An 18,065-nucleotide genomic window follows, 5' to 3' on the forward strand; every position below is an offset into this window, starting at 1 on the left:
TGATAATGGACACTGAGAGCTGAGAGCTTCTCCTGGAAGGAAAAGAAGCTGCTGCTTGTGAGGAGGTGATGAATGAGGCCTCTGGGGGTGGGGGCGGGGACAGACTGCAGCCGGGGCTCTTATTCCTTCCCTGTCTGATCCGTCTTTTTTTTTTTTTTTTTTTTAACTCTTTATTAGAGTATAATTGCTTTACAATGGTGTGTTAGTTTCTGCTTTATAACAAAGTGAATCAGTTATACATATACATATGTCCCCATATCTCTTCCCTCTCTGATCCGTCTTTGTGCTCTAATTGCTATATGCCCGTTTTTCACCTAAGAGGGATTCTGTCCGTATAAAAATAACCTCTGAGGACTCTTCTCTTTCACTTATCTTTAAAATCACCCATGGTTAAAATATAAAATTTAAAGCCATGCCCTTTAATTTGTGTGTGTGTGTTCTATGTATCCTACCATCTTAAGAAATTAAAAAACTTTTTTTTTTTCTTTGTTCTGCTTACCTGGATCAGCTAAACTCAGTTGGCTAATTTCCTTTCCCTTTGGAAAGCTAATGTTTCTTCGGTCTTTTGTGTCCCTTTTTCATTGGTTCCCAAGGTCAGTGATTCAGTGGCCGCCTGAAGTTAATATTTAAAAGCAATGTTTTCAGTGAATTAAGAAATAATGGGAGAAGAACCGCTCAGGTATGCCTACTCACGTGTGATATCAAATCAGGCTTCAGATATTGGAACAAGGATCGGACTGAATTGGACTGAAAAGTGTCCCCAGCAGGTCTGTGTGAGGACAGCCCCCTGGCGTCAGATGGAAATGAAATCACACATCGTGCTGTGAAACGGGTCCTAAATGGCCAGCATGCTTAGGCGTGGCTGTCACCTCCGCCCCATGCCCCCATCTCAGTTTATTAATAAGGCAGCAGTTCTGGGGACTTCGCTGTGCTGGGGCCTGCCTCACATGTAAATGTGAATTTAAACCCTTTTTTTTTGGGTGGCAGTTTCAGTCCTGCTGCTAGCTGTGGTTTGGAATTTGGTTAGGAATCCCCACCCAGGGTATGATATATCCAGGAGTGGCGTGGGAATCAGGACCCTTGTTGCCGTTCCAGTACTGCTGTTAGCTTCGTGAACTTGGGCCTGTACTTTAATCTCCCTGGGACTCGGTTTCCTCATCTGTAAAACGAGGGGGCTGGCATAGAACATTCTGGGGCCCTGGTAGCTCTAACATCTGCCAGTGATAATGTTGCTGGTTATGCCTTCTCGCCCTTCATCATATACACAATCTGATACGATCCCCACAGCAACCTCATGGGGTCAGTGCTCCTGTCACCTTATTTGCAGATGAGGAAACTGAGGCTGTGACATGTTTGTCCGAGCACCTCCCTGTGCAGGGGGCACCTGGGCCAAGTTCCTGTGACTGATGACAGGGCCAAGGGGCTGAGGCTGGCTTTCTTAGCAGCTCTGGCTGGGGCTCTGCTGGGCTTGGAGCTCGATAAATCACAGTTGCAGAATCCTAAGCTTATTCAAGCTGTGGTATGAACAGTGTCAGAGGGATCAGATGCTACTACTTGAGGCCGTCCAACTTAGAAGTAACCTCAGCCCTCTGGTCTGGTCTGTCCTCCCCCCAGAGCTATTGAAACCTGGAAGAAGAGTCGTTGAGCTTTAGATTTCTGAGTTGGTGTTGCATTTGGCTTTCAGGAATGCGAGAGTCCAAAAATAAGCCCCTGCTTGGCCGCTCGAGTCCCAGCTGAACAAGCCTCGCGATTTCAGTATTTTTGTGACGCTGATGTTGCCTGTGTAGCATCTCTTGTGCTACAGGAGACCATTTCCTGCAGGGGGCCTTGGGATGGTTTCTTAGGGATTTCCAGCGGATCCCCGTAAGAGGGGGCTTCTCACAGCCCCGGCTAGACCCTCTCTCACAGAGCAGGCAGGATGGGGGGCTCCAGAGCTCACCTCCTCTCTCCCCCTCTGGACACATTCACTTTGACCAGGTGTGGGAGCTCCAGGTGGCTTGCAGAGCATGAAGTAACCCATGAGCAGCCAGCTTCCGTGGCCTCCCGGCATCCACAGGCCTGCCTCAGGCTAGGATGAGCCAGATGTCCTCTGGGAACAAACCTTCCCTTTCCCAGGGGCAAATTAATGCAGGTCACTGAGTCCCTTCAAGGAAGTAGCTTGTTTTAAATTCCCCTCTTTATAGATGGGCAGTTCATGAATTTTCCTTAATCATCTAGCATTTAATATGACTGCATAGTATTTAAGTTACGGAAGGAGTGCCATCCCAGCCACATTGACTGTGGTTTAAGGTCAAACTAAAGAGTGCAGCAGAATCACCAGGGAAGCTTGTAAAAAGTGCCCATCCCAGCTTGTCCTCATCCTCGAATTCAATAGGTTTGGGCTGGGCCCTGGAATCTGCATTATGGCAGTCAGCATCCCCCTTTCCTCCCCAGACGGAGGATCTGATGCAGGTGGTACGCCACCCAGCCTTTGGCCAAGTGCTGTCTCCTGGAATCTAACTGCGTGCTCGGGGTGGGCTTGTCGCTTGCTCTATCATTGCTGCTGGCGCTAACTTTCCATCGGTGCCTGCCCGGTCAGCCCTGGCCACTGTCTCCTGTTTACAAACCTCAGCGCCATACAGGGAGTGTACATCTGCCTGCAGTTTCTTCGTCATTAATTCCACTTCCCTTGTGGCATCGACACATGCAATAATGACATTCTTCGCTCAGCCCTTGAAGGGGGCAGGTCCAGAGCAAGGGATGACTGTATCTGTAGATAGAAACATCCCAGGCCCTCCTGAGGACCTCCTAAGTGGGCCCTGGCCCAGACAAATAAAAATCTGCTTTGCTGTTTCAATTCTGGAGATAGAACACATTTTTCATGGCAGGAGAAAAAAAAAATCAGGGTCATCTGAGGAAACACCATCTCTTATGGGGAGTTTTGGGAAATTGAGGATTGAGAGCTGATTTACACAGGATTATATGTTCAGAACCTCTTAGAAGGTTAAAAGGCTGGTGGTGGCGAAGGTGAATGGTAGGATAATGTTCTTTGAAGAAAAAGGTCTTTCTTCTATATGCTGTGCTCCCTGGCGTCAGGACGCCTCTCCTCAGAGCCTGCTGATACAACTCTTGGCTTCTAACCTGCTTCTGTCTGAAGAAACATCCACGCATTGACATGAATTAACAGGCCAGAGAGGAAGAGGCCCACGGTGGAGCTGCCTTGGATTCCCATGGGGCTGGTTGCATCATGGCAACTTGCTAGAGTGTTGTCCTGAGTTGGCCAGACTCTTCACAAAGAGCTGGGGGTCATTTAATTAATTAGGGGCCTTGGCTGCAAGGTGGCCCTCCTGGCTGGTGTCACCGTGGTAATGGCTGGGCACAGCCTTTCTAAGTGAAAGCCGTTTGGTGATCCTGGGGAGCTTTGGACCCGTGGGGCCCATGCGGAGCTGTGCCTTTGCCTTGAACTCTGACCATCAACCAGGCCAGAGCAGGAACGCCCTACGCTGGCCTCCAACTTGACTTGGCTAACCATTCATTCCCACTGCAAATGGCCTCTGGGCCTCTTGGTAAGAAAAGGTCCCCTGAGCTGCCTCTGACTCAGTGCCTTGCGGCTCCCGTGGAGCAGTGGAACGTGGCCGGGTGTGAGATCACACCTATGAATGGCAGAGAAGCTGCCAGCTCCTGTGGCCGGGATTAGAACTCAAACTTGTTCTCACTAAGTGATGCTAATGCTGTGTTTTATGGCCCTGTTTCTTCCCTGCTGCTCAGTCCCCAACTCCTGACCTCCCAGGACCTCACATGGGACCCTGTAAAAAACTTCATCTGCTTGGAGGGGGCCCATCACACTGGGCTTTGGGGACTGTTTGGGATCCTTTGAGAGATTCTGTCACCTGCCATGTTTGCTGTCCGTCCCAACTTTATCCACAGCCTCAAGAACCAGCAGCCTCTGGGCTCAGCCTGCCTGGGTTCAAGTCCTCACTCCATCTCTTACAGGCAACGTGACTTTGGGCAATGTTTATCTCCTCGGTGCCTTGGTGCCCCTGTACAATGGGGTTGTAGTTAGGACTAAATGAGATAAAATCCACTGGCACGTGGTTAACACATAATAGATATTAGTTACTGTTATTATTAAGAATATTGCCGCTGCTTTAAGAATGTTGGTATGTTAGGCCAAAGACAAAGCACTAAGATCATGCTACTCAAGTGTGGTCCCTGGGCTGACAGCAGTGGTGCATCACCTGGGAGTTTGCTAGAACCCCAGAATCCCAGGCCCCACCTTAGACCTGTGGATTCAGAATCTTCATTTTGACCAGATGTCCAGGACTCCTTTGAGAGGCACTGTTCTGGAACAGCCTCTCTTTAGGCTGACAGATGTCAATCAATGAGCATCATGGGAAGTGGCTGTGGAGGGAAGAGGGTAGTGATTCTTTTGGTTGGAGCCTCAAATGCACACAGTCTGCCCGGAATTTTCTCCACTCCCCAAAGCAGCCCAGGAAGATGGCTGGCTGCCCTGCTCTGTGTAGGCATGCAGGCTGGATATTAATTTTAACCTGTTCTTGCCTCAGTGCAAATGTGGGGAAGGGGAGGATGTGTGTGGGAGGAATGGGGAGGGGAGAGGCCCGTGTGATGATGTGCTGTGGGCTTGTCACCCCTTTAAATGTGGCCCAAGACCCTGTATCACCGTGTCGTTCTGACAGGCCTCGTTATAGTCACTGCCATTCAGTGAACACCTGAGGGCCAGGCACTGTACTTACTTCTCCTCCTTACAACAGCCCCAAGAGTTAGGACTTGCTGACCCCATTTTACAGATGAGGAAACTGAGATCTGTGAGGTTCAGGTTTGCCTGAGGTCATCCAGCCAGCAAAAGCCTGAGCCTTCATCATACTGCTCTGCTCCCCATAGCCCTGCCTAGACCCCCGAGCTCTTAACATTCACAGTGGCCACTGTGGAAGAGGAAGCCCAGCAGGCTGCAGAGCAGGTAGTTTTGGGTGATTATTCAAAGAGGGAAAAACAACCACTGCAGAAGAGAAGGCTGTTATATTTAGCAAGGGATCAGCATCGGCTGAGCTTTTTGCCTCTTAAACAGTCAGGCACCGCAGGGCAGAATTTGCAGGTCCACGGCCATAAGGTTTAATCATTGAACGATAGGGTGGCCTCATTTATAAGGCACACGGTGATGTCTAGACTTGGGAACACTTAGGAAAGGGGCTGGGCTGTGCGTTGGGCTTAAACACCTGAGTTCCCGGCTTCAATCATTTTGAAGGCAGAGTGAAATCTCTCCAACTCCTGCAGGAACAAACTGGACTTTTTTTTTGGAGGGTGTATGATTTCAGACATTTGGTAACCTCTTCCTGCTGGGCCCTTTCCTTACCTCTGTCTTTCTTTGTAGATGTGGGTGAGGATTGAGGGAAACTGGGGAGGAGGTTTGCTCCATAATATCGGGCATCTCTGTGTATCTCTTTGGTAGCCTTTGGCCACTATTGGAAGGAGAAAGGGGAAATGGTCCTGAGGTTGCTTTTCGGGTTCCAGTTGTTCGTCCTCCTGTCTGGTCTCAGACTCAGGAGCCACGGATGCTCATGTGGGCTCAGCTGTTCTGAGCTTCCAGACATTTCTGATGAGGGTACAATTTAAAGACCCAGGAGAGAGATCCTCCTGCCCTTTTTGCACTTTGGGAACAAATGTGGTCTCCATTCCCTAGACCTTCACTTGCTGCCCCACAAGGAAGCAGGAGGAATTCAAGTTTGTTCTCAGGTTGGAGAAAAGGAAGGAAGGCCCTATTTATGGGGTATCTCTGGGTTAAATGTGTCTGACATTTATTAAGCCCTTATCCTGGGCCAGGCATGTTCTAAGCCATTTAATCCTCATAGGGCCCTGTGAGGCAGGTCCTGTATTTTCCTGCTTGACAGATGAGGAAACTGGAGCACAGAGAGGTTTTGCAACCTGCTCAAGGTCACACAGCTGGTGAGTGGTTTTAGCCAGGACTCAAGGCCATGTCCTTAACCATCATGCTGCCTCACCGTGTGCTGGCTCAGTTTATCCTTCAACTTCACAAAGGAGGCACTGCATTACGTTACAGAAGCTGCATTTTTAGATCTCGTTCTCCTTTTTAAACAACTCTTCAAAAACGTGACAACCATTTTTAGCTATCTGGCTCCTATGGAAACATCCTGGGAGCTGGATTTGGCCTCAGGCTGAATATGCATCAAACAAAGAAGCAGGATAATTTCAGATGGTGTGGGAAAGGTGTAGGGAGAGTATAAGGCCAGGAGTGTCCTTATCAGGTAGAGGGGTCAGGGAAGGCCTCCCTAAGGGACCACGGAGCTGAAGCTTGAATGATAAGGATGTAAAGATCCATGGTGTGTAAAGCACTTACCACAGTGTCTGTACCATCTATTAAGTGCATCGTGAATGCCGCTATTATTTCTATCCTTATTGCTTTCGTGGTTGGCCATTCATTGGATCTATGACCTTGGGTGAGTCATCTCCCGCTCTTGGGAGTTGAACTGAATGTCTCCCCTCTGGCCTTGACAGTTGCACAGTTCTCAGTGATTTCTAGCATTTGTCTCCCACCACGCCTTTGAAATAGGGGGCAGAATGAGCCCTCTTTTGCACTTTCAATAGAAGATTCATTGTCGGAAGAGGGAAGCTTTTGTGGAGGGACAACCACCATGGCTATTAACATTTATGGAGCTCTTTTAGTTTCCTCAGTGCCGAGTGGGGTGTGATTAGAATGTGGGCACTTTCCTTTTCACACTGGGCTGGAAACATCCCTCTGGCAAAGACACCGTGGGACCGTTGGCCTCTCGCTCCATGGTTGGGGGGATTGACAAGTCCACTTATTTTCTCAACCCCCAGAATGTCACTACCCTCCCCTGACTTTGGATGGTGAAAGAATTTATTTCTATTGTCATTTGACAATAGGGCCTCCCCAAGGCCAAGTTCAGCCTGCTGTATAATCAAAGGGGTAGTTTCACCACTCGGCCCATCTTTAGTTCCTGGAGGAATGTAGGAGTTGGTCCAAGAGCCACCCACATCCTCCACGGCCTGAGTGTGTTCACTGTCGGCTTCCTCCAGAGCAAGCTCCCAGGATCGCAGGCCCTGCTCAGATAAAATAAAGCCTTCAAGTCATGTCTTTACATTTGACGTAAGCAGAGGCAGGCATTTCTTGCTGCATCCTGAATGGGGCTGTCGTGAGGGCCTGGGGGAGCTGGGGGGCCTGGCACCCTGGTGAAAGGGGGCCTTGAAGCTGGAAGCTCATTCATCTCTGGGCAGCCTCCTTGTCTCTAGATGCGTGGTCCATCCACACTCTAGGGAGGGTGCTACCTGCCCCTGGGTTCACAGCAGGGCGTCCTGTGTTTCCTGTTTGCTTTCCCTATTCCTCGATTGCCCACGTTAAGTAGGATGCCAAAGAAATCCTAAGTCACCTTCTTGACGTGCCTGTCTTGGTGGTGCTGTTTGACTGGAGTGGTCCCTCTGTTTTTGGCTCCAATTCTGCTATCACTTCCCTGGTCTGGCCTCTCATCCACCTAATAACATCAACCCCTGCCCCCCTGCCCTTCTTCCCTCCTTCCCCCTTCCCTCTCTATGTACCTGCCTCCCTGCCCACACTCAGTGTTTTCTCAGGCCTGCCACGCGCCAGGCATCGTTTTAAGCGCTGGAGAGAAAGCAGTGAACAAGATCCCCACTAGTGTAGGGTCAGGTAATGACACCAATACTGATTTAATGACAGCTGGGGAAAGGTCTGCAAAGGAGAAATCCGGGGACCTGCTAGTTGATTTAACCAGCAAAGAGCAAAATCAAGAATAATAAGAGCTTCCTAAGTCTTGTGGCGTCACAGATGGACTGGTGGTATTTTAGAGACGTTTCCGTGTGTAGCGCTGCATGGGGATCTGGTGCCCAGTCGGAAACTGCAGGTGCTCACAGGTGTGAGTGCCTTCCTGCTGCAGCCGCCCATGCTTGACCCTGTGATAGGCAAGGTGTGGCCCTGGGCTGCTGCTAACAAGGACTTTTTCCTCCAGAACCTTTGTAATCCGAGGGGTGGTTTTACTTCCTTTCATCCAGGAAAGGTTGCTAAGGTGAGGGTCGAGGTCACAAGAGGACCAGTTTGGAGGGAACTAAGCAGGCTTTCAGAGCTGGCAGCAAATCGATTGGCAGGTTTCCTTGTTACCCATGGCTAACCCCCTCCGCCAAAGTAGTTTTTGCCCCCCTTAGAGCCAAGGCGGATTAAATTACCAACCAACTTGTTTATGAGCAGAGATGAATTCATTGGCAAACATATTTCTTCCTTATTAGATTCCCATTGTCCTTTAATGTCTTTTTATTTATGTGTTTCTTTTGAGTAATCGCTATGCGCCTTGGCCCTGGCAACTCTCTGCAGTTTGGATTTGCAGACAACATTGGCACGGAGCTTTTGGAATCAACTGGGGCTGGGCAGGGAGTCTAGCTTAGCTTCCTTGGTTTTACTCTGACTTAAGCAGGGCCTTTTGGTCGTATCACTTGCTGTCAAAGGTGCCTTAGTGAGAGGAAGGATGTAGGAAGGATTTGGCTTCTGAGCAATTGCATCAGCATAGCATAAGCCGGAGTCTTAAAACCCAAGGTTTGAGCAGAACTGGCCTTGAGACCAGTTTACTGCTTGAGAAAAGCAGTAAAGCCTTTTCTATCCATCACTGCGGCAGCTGCATGGTGGGGCTGAGTGATGCTAATTTCACCTCTCCATGTTTAGTCATCGACACCCTGTAAACCAAGCTCTCCTTTTTTCTTTTTTCAAAGGATCAGGATTCCTAGAGTAAATGAATCTGGCCACGTGAAGCAGCCCTCTGCTTTGTGGAAAAAAAAAAAAAGCCACCATCCCAAACCCAGGCTGTTAAAACCTGATGTTTTCTGTTGTCTGGAGAAGGGTGTTTTTGCTATAAATGAAAGATGTGACGGGGGTATTTCGAAGCTTTGTTTTGGTTATTGTCGGTTCTGCCAACAAGTAACATCTGTATTTATTTTCCAAACTCTCCCAATGGCTGATTTGCATCTGTTTAGTTCTCTGAGTAACATTTCATTTCCTGACTTTATAGGTTGCTATAAAATCCATTCGTAAGGACAAAATTAAGGATGAACAAGACATGGTTCACATCAGACGAGAGATTGAGATCATGTCATCCCTCAACCATCCTCATATCATCAGTATTTATGAAGGTCAGTGATTTTTTTTTCACCCCCGTATCAGTTACCATTTCTCATACCATGGGGCCTGCCAAGATTTTTAGGTAATTGCCCTTCTGGGCAGGAGCCAAGTATTTTTTCCTCATGATGTAAAAATAGCTGGGTGTTATCTCTTATTTGGTTACCTTGAGTGCAGCCAGACACATGTAGCACAGCGCACTTTGGTGATAAAGTAGCTGTGGCTGGTGCCTTCTTCTATCTTCCCCGTTTCTTGGTGGTTGCTAAGCAACCCACCTTATTGAAAACCACTATGTGAGACAGCCATGGTTTCTGGAAAATGGCAGTTTTCTGGGTGGCCAAGTAACGGTGGATCTATTGTAAATGTCATTCCCCAAAGCTGATGCTTCAGGGGTGGTGTCATGAGTTATTCAAAGTTAGCCTTTCTGAGTTAGGAATTAACTTCCAGCAGGTCCAAGAAATGCCAAGAAAGAAGAGGGATCTGTTGGTGTGACAGATACTTTGCAAATGCAGTTCGAGTTGTTGGTGTTTACAGAAGGACGGGGAGGGGAAAAGCTTATAAAGGTGCTTATGCTTCAACTCTTTAGTTGCTCATGGGAAGAAATGGAGAGTATAAACTTCCCAGTCTATCATTTAAAAAAATATCCTTTAAAAAAATTACACAAGCAACATGTGTTTATGGCAGAAATGATTGAAATACAACTGTTAAAATTTTTAAAATAATTTCTGCTCTCTCATTTTGATGAATGGCTCTTTATACATATTTATATTTTTAGTCTACTTTTCTATATCTGTAATGTGGTTTTTATCCAGAGTTAGATCATACTGTTTATACTGGGTTTTAGCTTGATATTTTTTCATTTTTTATATCATGCATCTCTTCCTATATCAATAAATATTCCACTATAAGGACATTTTAAAAGGCTTTATAGTGTTCCATTTATGGACATACCATAATTTATTGGATCTATTTTCTTTTGTCAAATATATACATTGTTTTAAATTTCTGGTTATTATAAACAGGGCTTTAAAGACTCTCCTTGTACATCATGTTTACATTCATTTTTGATTATTTTCTTATGAAAAATCCCTAGTCTTGGATTTACTGAGTCAAAACATTTCTGTAGAATATTTTTTAATATACGGTTGAGCCAGAAAAACAAACCTATTTTTAATTTCTGGTCTGTTCATCATAACTTATACAGTAAGGGCTAAGAGGAAACCAGACGGTGACCCTAAAGTTTTTCTGATATTTCAGTTTTCCTTCTTCTGGTTCCCTGCTGGGTTTTGCTATGCTTTTTTTCCCCCTACTATTTATATTTTTGCTCCTCATGTAGAAGTAAATGCTGGTAATATCTTTTATCTTGACTTTTCTAAAGCTCATTTTTGGGACCCTTGGAGATAGGATTTTTAAGGGGGAAATTTGCATTTATTCAGTCACTTATTCATTCCACAAACATCTCTTGCAGTGAGTCTCAAACTGCAGTCCCTGGACCAGAAGCATTGGCATAAATTGGGATTGTTAGAAATGCAGAGTCCCAGGCCCTGCCCAGGACCTGCCTTAGATATGTAAACAATATATTCTGGGACCAAGGAGGCCCAAGCTTAGAAGTTTTCATGGAAATATATGGCATCCAAGCTGGGCCTTGAAGGAGTTTTTTTGGAGGAAGAATTGACAAAAGTAGAATTCCAGGCTGGTAAAACAAATCTGAATATGCCTGGTAATTGAGGGGAATTTCCAGAAGTGAGAAGTGAGTTGAGATACAAAATGCAGGATGAGAGTGAATTTTATTAAATGTGGAATGTTTTTGCTCTTTGTGTTGCCATGGAAACCTGAAGGCCATCATGCATAGTGTGGACCAGTGTGGGTCACGTGCTCTGTGTGCAGTTCTGTGAGATTTCTTAGCCTAGAGCTGGAGGCTTCTTTACCAGGAAGCAGAGTTTTAATCCAGCATGAAGTTTCCAGTTCTTTCTTTGGGAGACGGGTCTGTGGTCACAGAAGTCTGGCATCAAGAAGCCTACTTCTTTACTAGCATCATGCCCTCCTTGACCTTGGGAATCCTTCAGGCTGAATGGGGAACAGGAGGCTGTCCCCCTTCCAAGGGAAGGCCAGAGATGAACCTCAATGGAAGAACATCCTATTATCAAGGTCAAGGCCTTAGTCCAGCCCCTGCTGGAGGCTTCAAGAAGAGAAGCCCTTGCTTGTAACTTTAAAGATGGGTATCAGCATGAATTAAAGTTCTTTGGGTGACTAGAAATAACTTTCACCAAGGCCTCAGGTGAGAGCTTGGGCTTCAATTCATAAAACCCTTAGAACTGGCTTTAGGGAGTCAGGGAAGAGCTTGAGTTCTCACACCAGACTTGAGACTTTGAGCAGGATGGTGGGCCTTTCAGTGCCTCAATGACTGCACCTATATTGGGATAACAATTCTACCCCCTCCTAGGGTTTGTCAGTAGGATTAAATGAGATGATACATATACTGGTAAGCTCAAAAAGGTCATTGTTATGAAGACCCCATAATCATCCTAAGTAGTTCTTAATCTGGGGTCTATTGACAGGATATTTCATGAGTGAGCTACAGGGGGTCTGTAAATCCTCTGAAATTAAGTATGTAACTATGTTGTCTAAGCCACTAGCTACAGGTGGATATTAAAATTAATTGAAATAAAAATTCAGCTCCTCAGACACTTTAGCCACATTTCAAGTAGCTCAATGGCCACATTTGGCTAGTGGCTGCCATATTGGACAGCATCGTAGTTGTGGAAACTGAGGCTCTGGAAGGTTCATGACTCCTGGGGTGTGTTTGTTTGCTAGGGCTGCTACCACAGACTGGGTGGCTTAAACAATAGAAATTTATTTTTTTCTTGGATTTGGAGGCTTGAAAGTCCAAGACTAAGGTGTCAGTAGAGTTGGTTTCCTCTAAGGCCTCTCTCCTTGGCTTGTAGACTGCCATTTTCTCCCTGCGTCTTCACATCTATATGTGTCTGTGTCTAAATTTTTCCTTCTTAGAAGGACACTAATCATTTTGGCTTAGGGCCCACCCTAATGACCTCATTTTAACTTGATTACTTCTTTAAAGACTATCACCAAATAGGATTGCATTCTGAGGAACGAGGTGTTAGGACTTCAACATAGGGTTTTTTGTTTGTTTGTTTTTTGTTTTGCAGTGGGGCTGGAAATATTCAGCTTATAATACTGGGTATGCTGGCTAGTTGGTGGCCCTGGCACACAGGTCTTCTTACCCCACTTGTTTTCTTCCCTCTGCCAGGCCTCAGCCCTGTATTTCTGACCTTGTGTCTTGTTTTGCTGGCTCTGCAGCCCACCACTGTGCCCCAGGCATCCCCCTCAGCCTGGCCTTTTCCCTCCTTTTCAACCCTGGGGTGTGGCAGGGGCAGTGCAGAGGTAGCAATGGTGGTGGGAACTGAGTCTGTGAGTTAATACCCTGGTCCCTCTGTAGCTCACAAAGTGAAACCTTCTCCCTGGATGCTGATTGGTCATTTGATGGGCCAATCAGGAGGCTTAGCTGAGTTCAGACATGTGTTAATTTTCTGAGTGAAAAATCAGTGCCCAGGCATCTAATTGGCTGTTTGGACATTAGCTAAGTGAACTTCACAATTTCTTCTTCAACAAGGACCTTTGTGATTTAAAACAGACACACACACACACACACATCCTAGCAAAAGCAGCAGTAGCAGTAACAATAATAGCAGCAACATGACAAAGCAATGATGCACCTAACCCTGTACGTTTAGGACCTTTGGGGTTTCATGTGGGGAATGCACCATTTTGGACTGTACAATCAGGTGATGTTGAAATAACTAGTTCCAGAGGAATAATTCATTCATTAAAAAAACTAAGTGCCTACTATGTGCCAGGCCCTGTTCTAGGTACTAGGAATGCAAAGGTGAACAAGGCAGGCTCTGGGCTATGGAGCTGAAATTTAGTGAATAGACAGGCGACCAGATAAGTGACTTTTGAGCTGAGACCTGAATGGAATGAGAAGTGAGCCCTTCGAAGACCTGGGCATTCCAGGCAGAGGGAACAGTATGTGCAGATGCTCAGAGGAGGGAAGCAGCTTGTGTTGTGAGAAGTGACAGAGGGCCTCTGAGACTGAGGGACTGAATAGGGTGGCAGGAGAGAGGAAATTGGAGAGGGCCATATTTTGACCACATTGGCTAAAGGAAAGAGTATGGATTTTTTACACCAGGAGTAGGGGGATGCCACTGGTCTTGAGGAAGGAAGTAACATTTTAAAATTAACACTTGAAAATAATACTAATAGTAGCTTGGAGTTATTGAGTGTTTACCCTGTGCTAGGATATGTGTATGTATGATCTCATTTAATCCTTATATCCATGAAAGATGAATTGTTAAGATCCCTATTTTATGGTAAGGAAAATTCAGCTTGTTGGCTAAGTGCATTTTCCAAGGTTATACCAACTACTAGTAACTGGTGGATCTGAGAGTTGAACTTAGCGACACTCTGAAGCTTGTGCTGCTGATACTAACCAGGTATTTGGTGGTCTGCAGCGACCCCTAATTGGGGGCAAGCCTTGTCCTAAACCCTGTGATACAGATAATTCCTGGCCTTCATAGAGGTTACTGTCTTAAATATGTGAGAGTATTAAATCCCAGCTTGGTGGGTATTTTAGACAATATTTCTGTATACATGTTAGGAAGAAGCTTGGGTCCCCATTCCAGTAAATTCATAGGTCAAGTGTTTCCTAAGCTGCAGTTCATGGAAATGTAAGTTATTTGTATATTATTCACAGTACCTGCAGGCTCATAAAATCTGCAGCTTCACTGAATCAGTGCTGCTGTTCACCAGATCTCAAAAATAATTCCTCTTAAATGTTTCTTTCTCAAACCAGATCCTGGGGTTACTCTCCTTTTGACACGTAGGTGAAGGTGATTGACCCTCAAATTTGTCAACTCTGTGTAAACACACAAACCATAACTGGCTTCTAATGCTAAGTAAATAAAAGAGGATAGACATACACCTTGTAGCGTGTGATGCTATAAGGGTAACCTAATCGAGAGAGAAAAGGAAGAAAGAAATCTCTGGCACCATCTTGGGATGGACCCCTGTTTTCAGTCAAAGGAATTCCATTCTCTCAGCAGGGAGGTAATTGACAATAAGGAAAGAACAGCTGAAAAGGAAGTGCCCCGGAGCTTTCAACTTGGTTTGCCTAGGATGGAAGAGATAAAAACGGTTTTTGCCTGGGGTTCTGATTTCAGGACCCAAGTTCAAACATCAAAGGCACATTGTCTCACCCCCATTTCCCCTTTGGAAGCCCAGGAGACTCAATCTGCAAAACCACGAACCAGCATCTTACGGCACAACACTTCAGGGAGACAGCACAGTCCAGCATGGAAAAGCAAAAAGGTGGGGAGTGGGAGATTGGACCGGTGCCTTCACTTTTATGCTCTTGATTTTTTTTGTTCCTGGAAGTCTCTTTCCTTGGCCCTGCAAGATTACATCTTCTCTCTCGGCCCTTTTTTACACTGTGATATGCCAGACTGGCCAGCCTTTTCATCACATCCCCTGTCTTAGGTAAGGGTGAGCCTGGCTTTCTGGGACAAAGTAGGATGGCTATTTGGCATTTGTCAGCTGTGATCTCTTGCCTTTGGGAGAGTCTCTCAAACTTCAAAAACACAGTAGCAAGCAAATGTGTTTCTTTTAATAATCATGTGAGTTTCATGCCCTGGCTCCATGAGCCTTAAACCTGCTGTCCATGAGAAGATGTAAAAGAGTCCGTATTCTACTAAATTCTCCGAACTCTTACTGTGGAGACGTTTTGGATGAATTTACTATCAGTTAAAAGCTCCTCCCAGCTTCTTAGAAGTATACATTACAATATGCTTTTTTAAGCTACCTGTGCCTTATGAGATTCCGATAGATCTTTCTGGAAGGGGATCTAGTTCTTGTCTCTTGGTGAAAATCACTGCTTTAAAAATCCAGGCTCTGATGACAGGCATTCCTGCCTTCTCCTCCCTTGCAACTTGTGGCCAGAGGCAATGAGAGCAGGGCAAGATGTTTCCACAGAACTCAGCAGAGGTCCTGGAGTGAGAAACTTTTGCTGCCCCTGGAAGAGAACCCCTTGAGGATGGCAGGATCCCGATAAACTGCCGAATAATACACTTGAGCACGATTCTCAGAGGGTGACCCAGGACCAGAAGCATCAGCGTCTCCTGGGCCCCCATCCCAGACCCACTGAATCAGAAACCCTGCCAGTGGACCTGATGTTCTGTGTAATAACCAGCCCTCCAGGTGACTCTGATGCACTCAAGTTTGAGAAGCACCATATTAGAAAAACCCCTGCTCAGCAGGTTAGAAACTAAAGCAGGGCTTCATTGCGAGCATCAGTGATTTGGAAATACCTACAATAGAAGCAGTTAACATTTTTCTTCTCTGGCTCAATCCAGAGTTTTCAGGCAGCAGGCAAATCCTGATTTAGGCTCTTTCGAAGCCAAGGGACAGCTGATTTGATCTAACAAGGTCTGAGGGTCACTAATACTACCCTGTGTTCTTATTCATTTGCTTCCCTAATCATTCATTCATTCAGTCATTCATTTTACAAAGATGTATTGAGCACCCATATTCCAGGTACTGGGCTAGCAGGGTGAATATGTAGGCATTGTCCAAATGGGCTTAGATTTGAATGAATCAGTTGCTTTGCCAGTTGCTACTGTGTGACCTTGGGGTAGTGACTTAACATCTCTGGGGCTTGGTTCCCTTAGCTATAAAATGGGGTCAATAGCTAGCTACTTTATAGATAAGATTGTGAGGATTTAGATAATGAATAAAATGGCTAAGCTTGGTCCCAGGTACACGCTCAATAAACCATACTGATCATTCTTGATGTGATGTGAGTTAGAGATATGAGAGGTCCTTTCTGGCTGGAATAGAAACTTCCGTTGGGAGGTGGTAGCAGAGAAGGTTGAGGCCAGATTGTCCATTGCAGTGATTCTGAACTCTGGATGCACATTAGAACCTCATGGGGCGTTTGCAAGAAGAAATGCTGATGCCTGGGCCTCACCCCTAGGGATTTCAATTTAATTGGCCAGTCCTGAGAAAGATGGGCTTGATCCTCCAACCAGGAGGAAGTGAGCCCTGCTCTAGAAACTTGTCTTGGTCTGATCATTTGTCATCAGTGGATTCCAGAGCAGAACATGTGTCTGGCAGCTGTCACCAGTGAGCCGTGGGCGATACCTTTGGGCTTGGGTTTCCTTCCTCAGCCATTTGGTTGCTGCCCTCATCAGGGACTCAGAGCCCCATGAAACAGTTTGTTGAACTTGGCAAAGTGGTATTTTATGCTTGTGTTTACTCTTCTGAACCCATGGCGGATTGCTGAGCATTTTAACACACTCCCTCTGCTGTCAGATTCACAAGTTCCACATGAAGTCTCTTCAGACTGCGTCCAAATGAAGGACCCACCCGTTAATCACACAGCTCCAGAGAGTTTTCTTCGCTTATAATCAGACAAACAAGCTCTTGGGCTGTGAATCTGTCCAGTCACGTTTCTAATGAGTTTCCTATGAAGTTAGCTATTTGACCTTCAAGTGTATTATTTTCATTGTTTTCATTTGATTACACCCAAGTCATTTTTCTAAGGCTGGAGATTAGAAATAAAACAACCCAACACGAATGCTACTCCCTGGCTGTCCTGCCTCACCCTCTTGGGTTTCCTGGAATTCAATATTTTCTAGTGCCTCAAATAACACCACTAGTACTTGAAGCTGATTTTTAAAGAAAAAAAAAAATGGAACTGTATTGCCATGTAACTTAGGGTCTTTTGAAATGAACTGGGATGGCTCTGTTAATTTGCCGAGGCTGCAAATTAGGAAGGCTCATGGAGTGTAGAAGGGGGGGTCTCTACAATGACCATACCCTACAGAGGAGATTTGGATATTGAAAGGGGGATTGGACTAGATGAACTATAACTTCTAACTTGCAGAGTTTGAGGGTTTTTTGATTTGAGAATTTGTGCTCCGCCCCCTCCAGTGACTTCTGACAGTGGCTTCATCTGGTAGGTACGGCTCCAAGATTGACATCTGTGCTTTGGAACACCACTGGGGACTGAAGAATGGACCGCAGTTAAGGGAACCAGGCTTGCGGAGTCCTTTGATGTCTTTGTGTTAGTTCACTCTTTCCTCTGTTCTCCTACCCCTCTCCCATCCCTCAAGGGCACAAATGCAATCGCAAGTGTGGATTCTGCCAATGCAGATCCATAATAATCCTGGATTTGAGCCAGGCATGTCTTCGTTTGTTCTTCTTTCTTAAACTAAGATTTGCTGCCTACTAATAACAGCTGACACTTACATGTCTGCTTACTGCTGCGTGCTGGGGTAATCCTCACAATGACGATAGAAACTTCATTTTAACAGATGAAGAAACTGAGGCAACAGAAAGGTTAAGTAACTTGCCAAGGTCACTCAGATGGGTAAATGGCAGGACCTGGATTTGCGCCCAGTAGCCTGGCTTCGGGAGTCAAGCTCTTAAGCTCTGCACTCTGTTGCCCAACGAAGCAGACTAGAATTTAGGGTTGACAAGATAGTCCTGAGCCATACCTCAGGGTCAGGCAGTGGCTAGAGCCAGAGGTGTGATGCCCACAAATTTGTCTTTTCCACCCTAAGTGATAAGGGTGGGGTGAAACCATATAGCAAAGCCACCTGTGGGAATTTTCAGGAGAGGGAGACTAAGGCTGTTTCCACAGAGGGTGGGATTTCTATCCCTTCACTGTGCAAATGGGGGGAGCATGCTTTTTTCCAGAAGTTCACTGTGGAGGAGGGTGGAGTCCAATGGTTGGTCCTACACGGCACCCTGATTCCTTCTCCCACACAGCCCCTCTATCCTGGTCGTGTCCCCTGCCCTCCTAGGGTTTGCTGTTGGTCTCCCCAGATAGCACTAATAA

General features: G+C 46.1%; 1 protein-coding gene across 1 annotated transcript in view; it reads left to right on the forward strand.

The window, feature by feature from the left end:
• NUAK1 (NUAK family kinase 1) overlaps positions 1–18,065 on the forward strand; it is a 66,923-nt gene that overhangs the window by 22,763 nt on the left and 26,095 nt on the right. The window contains exon 4 of the mRNA XM_024732125.1: positions 9,045–9,165. Coding sequence (XP_024587893.1) covers positions 9,045–9,165 — 121 coding nt within the window. The remainder of the gene's footprint in view (positions 1–9,044; positions 9,166–18,065) is intronic.

The sequence above is a fragment of the Neophocaena asiaeorientalis genome, unplaced genomic scaffold (genome assembly GCF_003031525.2).
Source record: "Neophocaena asiaeorientalis asiaeorientalis breed wild unplaced genomic scaffold, Neophocaena_asiaeorientalis_V1.1 scaffold418, whole genome shotgun sequence".
Classification (NCBI taxonomy): Eukaryota; Metazoa; Chordata; class Mammalia; order Artiodactyla; family Phocoenidae; genus Neophocaena; species Neophocaena asiaeorientalis.